Here is a 5005-nt window from a genome sequence, read left to right as displayed (position 1 = left end):
CTCCCAACACGACACCGCTGCGTGAGTTTCCTGCCGTTACTAGAGGTCGGCGGGTTTTTTTTTCCCTAGGAAACTGGGTGTGCACGTCTCATCCCCGTGCCAGTTCTCTTGCCGCTTCTCCTTCTCCACGCGGCGTCCTCCGGGCGCAGTGTGCAGCGCCGCGTGCTCCAAGCTGCAGCCCAGCTGCGTCCGGCACTGTCTGGCTGCGGGCCCAGCCTCCGCCTTCCCGGCGCCCCGCCCCGCCCTCCGATTGGTCAGAGCGCTCAGCCCCGCCCTCCGATTGGTCAGAGCGTCCCGCCCCGCCCCGCCCCTCCGAAGGGATAAAAGCAGCGGCCGCGCAGTCTGGGCGCATGCAGGCTGCTAAACCCAACCTCAGCTCACTAGCACCTGCTACTGCGCCTTTGCTTTCTCGCGCTCGCGGACCCTCCTGGAGCCCGCCACCATCCTGCCCACTACGTGCTGCCTTGCGCCCGCAGCCATGTGCCGCACCCTGGCCGCCTTCCCCAACACCTGCCTGGAGAGGTAAGGGGAGCTTGTCCAACTGCTTGTTGGAAGTCCCACCAACTCCTAGGGAGTGGAGCGGCAGGCCTGGGGACCTGGGTGGGCGCGGGGATAGGGCGCTAGAGACTTCAGAGGTAGAGGCGAACTTGATGCCACGTGCTCAGATTCCAGGAGCAGGGAGAAAGCAGGGGGAAGGGAAGCGAGGGCCCGCTGCTTGCTGCCATCCCCATCCTCTGACAAACTGTAGTCGTGCTCAGGTGACCTACTGAAGACACGGCTGCAGGAAGGCCACGTTGACATTTCCAGGTAGAACTGAGCCTGGCCATTTCTTAAACACTTGGTTTTCATTCCTCAGCCCAGAGCTAGGGGCATGGCCCCCTCTGCCCCTAGAGGCAGGGAGTTTTTTGGGGGGTTGGGGGGTCCCACTGTTGAGGGCGTGTTCATATTTCAGAGAGCTACTCAACAGCTTCCAATCGTTACTGGCTGGTAAGGAAAAAGTAAAGATGAAGGCAGGAATCAGTTTCCACACACTTCAGAAATACTCCTGAAAAGAATGCTGAGTTCCCTTCCGAATCAACAGGCACTGAGAGAGATCAGTGTGACTTTAGGAAAAAGCCCATATATGCAGTGTGTGTATTACCCAGAAAGTGTAAGACCTACTATGGCATAGCTCAGGCGGTGCTTTTGTCGCTTTAGGGTTGATGATGCTGTTAAGAGAAGCACATTTGGGACCTGGGAACAGTCAACAGTTCCCCGGGAACTCTTGAGGCTAAAGTTTCAGTGGTGCCACCCAAAACTCTTCTGGGACCCATAAACCTCTCCACACTGGCTGAGCAAATGAGAATCCTTTCATGTTCGTGATTTGTTTTCCAGAGCCAAAGAGTTCAAGACACGTCTGGGGATCTTTCTTCACAAATCAGATCTGGGCTCCAATACTGGGAGTATTGGCAAATTCGAGTGGAGCAGTAAACATGGCAAGGAGAAGTAAGTGCTGCTGAGCAGCCCAGGGTTCCTAGTGGGAAGGGAGCGGGAAAGGAGTCACGAGGAGGTAAATGCAAGGAGAAGCCCGGACACGCTAAGGGGACCTTGGCAACCCCTCTCTAGAGATTTTAGCAGGACTTGTTGCTGGTCTGTTATGACTACTTGGCTCATGGGTAGGTGGCTCCAGGGTTCCAAGTCCATCCATGGATGAGGGCACACAGGGCATGAATGTCAAGTTACCAGAATCTCCCACCTGGGGGTTCATTGCACATATGTCCAGGGCTAGGACGGAGTCCAAGACCACTTGAAGTTTTTGTTAATGACTCTAGCATGCACCTTGCCTAGAAACCCTTTCATGGCTATCAACAGTACCAGACTCTGGAGTTATGTGTAGATGTCATCTCTATGAGGCCCTATTTCTTTGGGGAGGTATACAAAACAAATCTTTGAGAGTCAGGGGAATCGAAATAACTTTAGGCAGAGTAGAGACAGCCTTAGAGATATTGACTGAGGACTAAGGAGTCCCTGGCTTTGATTTCTGGTTGCTGAATTGTCCTCTAGAAAACATCACTGCTTACCCTAAGTCCAACTAAGAGTTTGAGGTGTCAGCTTCAAATCACCAAGCAAGTCTTTGAATTTTACTCAACTTTCCATCAGAGCTCTGGCTAGAATTTGTGCTATGCTTCACTTTGTTGATGTTTTTTTCTTACTTTCTTTTTTTTCCTTTTTCTTTTAGTAGAAACTTCTCAGAAGATGTGCTGGGGTGGAGAGAGTCATTCGACCTGTTGCTGAGCAGCAAAAGTAAGTAGGAGCCTTTTGTGTCTGTCTGTGGGTGGCATGTGGGTACTCATGTGCTTTGGAGCCAGGCCCAGGACTGCTGAAAGCTTGGGCAGAATAACAGTAGTAGAAATAATAATAATGACCCCTAGTGTGCCAGCCTCTATTCAACGTACAAAGGCAGGTCCTTTGTTCAAGATAATTATGTCTAAAAATAGAGCCATTAAGCGCAATTGCTGTCCTTTCTTCTTTAGTTCCCTTCTGTCCCTCGTCTGACCTGTTTCCTCCTTTCTCCCACAACCCAGATGGAGTGGCTGCTTTCCACGCTTTCCTGAAGACGGAGTTCAGCGAAGAGAACCTGGAGTTCTGGCTAGCCTGTGAGGAGTTTAAGAAGATCCGATCAGCTACCAAACTGGCCTCCAGGGCACACCGGATCTTCGAGGAGTTCATTTGCAGCGAGGCCCCTAAAGAGGTTAGAGCCCCGCCATGCACACTGAATGTGTACCCTGCCTGCTCCTTCCCCTCTGAGAGTCTGGGCTGGTGGGGAGGAAGGTGTAGAAATGAAGGGCCTTACCTGACACAGGGGTGAGTGGGCTTCTGTGGCCAGAGACTAGGAAAGCCAGACTCAGTGCCACTCCTGAGTCTTCACCCTGTGACTCATGATGGGGCAAGATGGGTTGGCAGGATTTTTGGCTTCAGTCCATACCCACCTTTATAAACCCATCCATTTTTAAAGGCTCAAAACACTCACCAACTGGAGAGACAAGGTTAGCACGAGGACCTTATATAACCTGGCTCAGTCCCCAGGCTGACCTGCCTGAGGGTTGCAGGTCTGTGGTCTGTGATTTTTTTCTAAGTCTACCTTCCCTCCTGGCCACTACACATGGTGGCTGCATTCGCCAAAGAGCACAGCGCCACCTGGTGGAGAGATCAGAGTAATGCCTTACTTTTGTACTTTATTTTTGTGTTCTGACCACTGATGGCTTCCACATAATTCCATAAAGGTATTTTAAGCCCCAATTATATTCAAGACACAGTCACTGTCTATGTGACAGTTAACTAAACAAAGTTCCTTACCTAATGGAATTATATTTGAATGCGGGAAGATGCCAATAACTAACTAGACAAATATATGCCAGGTGATGAGCTGTGCACTCATAAGAATACAGCAGGAAATGAGAGGCAGGGAGCACCAGAGGTAGGGCCTGGGAGGAGGTAAGGTTTTCCATTCTGTAAAGGGAAGTCAGGAGGGGGCTGTTTGACATGGTGACAACAGAGACATAAAAGAATTCAGGGAGGGAAGAACATTCTAACACAGGAAGCAGCGAACGCAGAGGGCAGAGCCTGCCTGTCACAGTCACAGATGAGGAAGCGGGCCTCTGCAGAGCAGACAGGAGCAGGAGCTGACGTCAGACAGGAGGCGGGTGGCCAGTGTGGCCTCTGGGAGCCCAGTGGGCCCAGAAAGCTCTTTGGCTCTTCCTCTGAAAGACAGGAGGAGACAACAGAGGTGTCTCCAAACTGAGCTGGGTTTTTAAAGGCTCACTGCAGCTGCTGAGCAGAAAACAGACCATGGGGATGGGGGTGGGGGGGGGTAGCGAGGTAGCAGAGGGACCAGGTAGGAGGCCCCATTGCAAATCCCAGGAGAGCTGAGAGTGACTTGAAGTAGGGTTGCTGTAGAAGAAAGGGTGAAAGGGGTTGCATTTGGATACGTTCCCAATAGGGCCTCATGTTCATTCTGTTAATTTGGGGTGACTGGAGGACAGACACTGGGTCAGATGTGGGGACAAGCCCAGAGCTGAAAAGCTAGTTAGTGATAACTCAGGAGGCCCCCGCTGCCTGATCCAGTATCTGTGCCCTTTCCGATGCCCAGCCTGCCACTGTCCTCCCTCCTCCCCAGCTCATCTGTGCGCGCCCTCCTTCCTGCAGGTCAACATTGACCATGAGACCCGCGAGCTGACGAGAATGAACCTACAGGCCGCCACGGCCACATGCTTCGACACTGCTCAGGGGAAGACACGTACCCTGATGGAGAAGGACTCCTATCCACGCTTCCTGAAGTCGCCCGCTTACCGGGACCTGGCTGCCCAAGCCTCAGCCGCCTCTGCCCCTCTGTCTAGCTGCAGCGTGGCCGAGCCCTCACACACCTGAATCTCCATGGCAGTGAGGAAGCCAGCCAGGAAGAGAGGTTGAGTCACCCATCCCTGAGGTGGCTGCCCCTGTGTGGGAGGCAGGTTCTGTAAAGCAAGTGCAAGAGGACAAAAAAACCAAAAAAACAAAAAAACAAAAGCGCTCCAGCAGCCTGTTTGGAAGACAGCAGCCTCTCCTTCAGATACCGTGGGACCCATGCCAGAGAGGGGCTGCCACCTCCAGGACCTGTGAATAAAGGCTAATGATGAGGGCTGGTGGGGCTCTCTGTGGGCAAAGGTGGTACAGGGCTAACACTGGCTCTCGTTCTCACCAGAGAAGGAAGTGTTCTAGCGTGGTTTAGGAAACATGCAGATAAAGGGACCCGTGAAAATGAGAGGAGGAAAGGGACCCAGATCAGCTGTTGTGCCTGTCGCTCAGCTGACTCTCATCGCATCCTGTTTTCCTGATTCCCAGACTGTTCTGGGCAAGGGAGGAGCCCTGGGTGTGGAGCTTCCCCTTTGGCCCTCCTCACTGACTTCTCGGCTGGCCCAGGATCCCTTAGCTTGTCCCTCCTAACACACCTGCGTGTCAGTCCAGTCTTGCAGTTACGTCAGGACCA

The 5005-nt window shown here is 52.9% G+C and overlaps 1 protein-coding gene across 2 annotated transcripts; it reads left to right on the top strand.

The window, feature by feature from the left end:
* The first annotated feature begins 332 nt into the window (after window positions 1–332).
* RGS16 (regulator of G protein signaling 16) lies at window positions 333–4523 on the top strand. 2 transcript variants are annotated; one of them, XM_017524487.2, is made up of 5 exons: window positions 333–522; window positions 1375–1485; window positions 2222–2283; window positions 2565–2731; window positions 4186–4523. In XM_017524487.2, exons 1-5 carry the CDS (start codon window positions 479–481, stop codon window positions 4405–4407), a joined length of 606 nt encoding a protein of 201 aa, XP_017379976.1. In that variant the 5' UTR covers window positions 333–478; the 3' UTR covers window positions 4408–4523. The 2 variants fall into 2 exon arrangements, with proteins under 2 accessions (XP_017379976.1, XP_017379975.1); XM_017524486.2 differs by having other exon boundaries at window positions 335–522; window positions 2219–2283.
* Window positions 4524–5005: the final 482 nt, after the last annotated feature.

The sequence above is a fragment of the Cebus imitator genome, unplaced genomic scaffold (genome assembly GCF_001604975.1).
Source record: "Cebus imitator isolate Cc_AM_T3 unplaced genomic scaffold, Cebus_imitator-1.0 Scaffold33, whole genome shotgun sequence".
Classification (NCBI taxonomy): Eukaryota; Metazoa; Chordata; class Mammalia; order Primates; family Cebidae; genus Cebus; species Cebus imitator.
The sequence above is the reverse complement of the archived record's forward strand: the minus strand, read 5'-3'. Positions and strand labels throughout refer to the sequence as shown.

Bases quoted from the DNA above. Each gene is read 5' to 3' on its own strand.
- RGS16 (XM_017524486.2), top strand. From the start codon at position 479: ATGTGCCGCACCCTGGCCGCCTTCCCCAACACCTGCCTGGAGAG. The intron at 1,486-2,218 runs GTAAGTGCTGCT...TTTTTCTTTTAG, and splicing joins AGTAAACATGGCAAGGAGAA to TAGAAACTTCTCAGAAGATG. The intron at 2,284-2,564 runs GTAAGTAGGAGC...CCCACAACCCAG, and splicing joins CCTGTTGCTGAGCAGCAAAA to ATGGAGTGGCTGCTTTCCAC.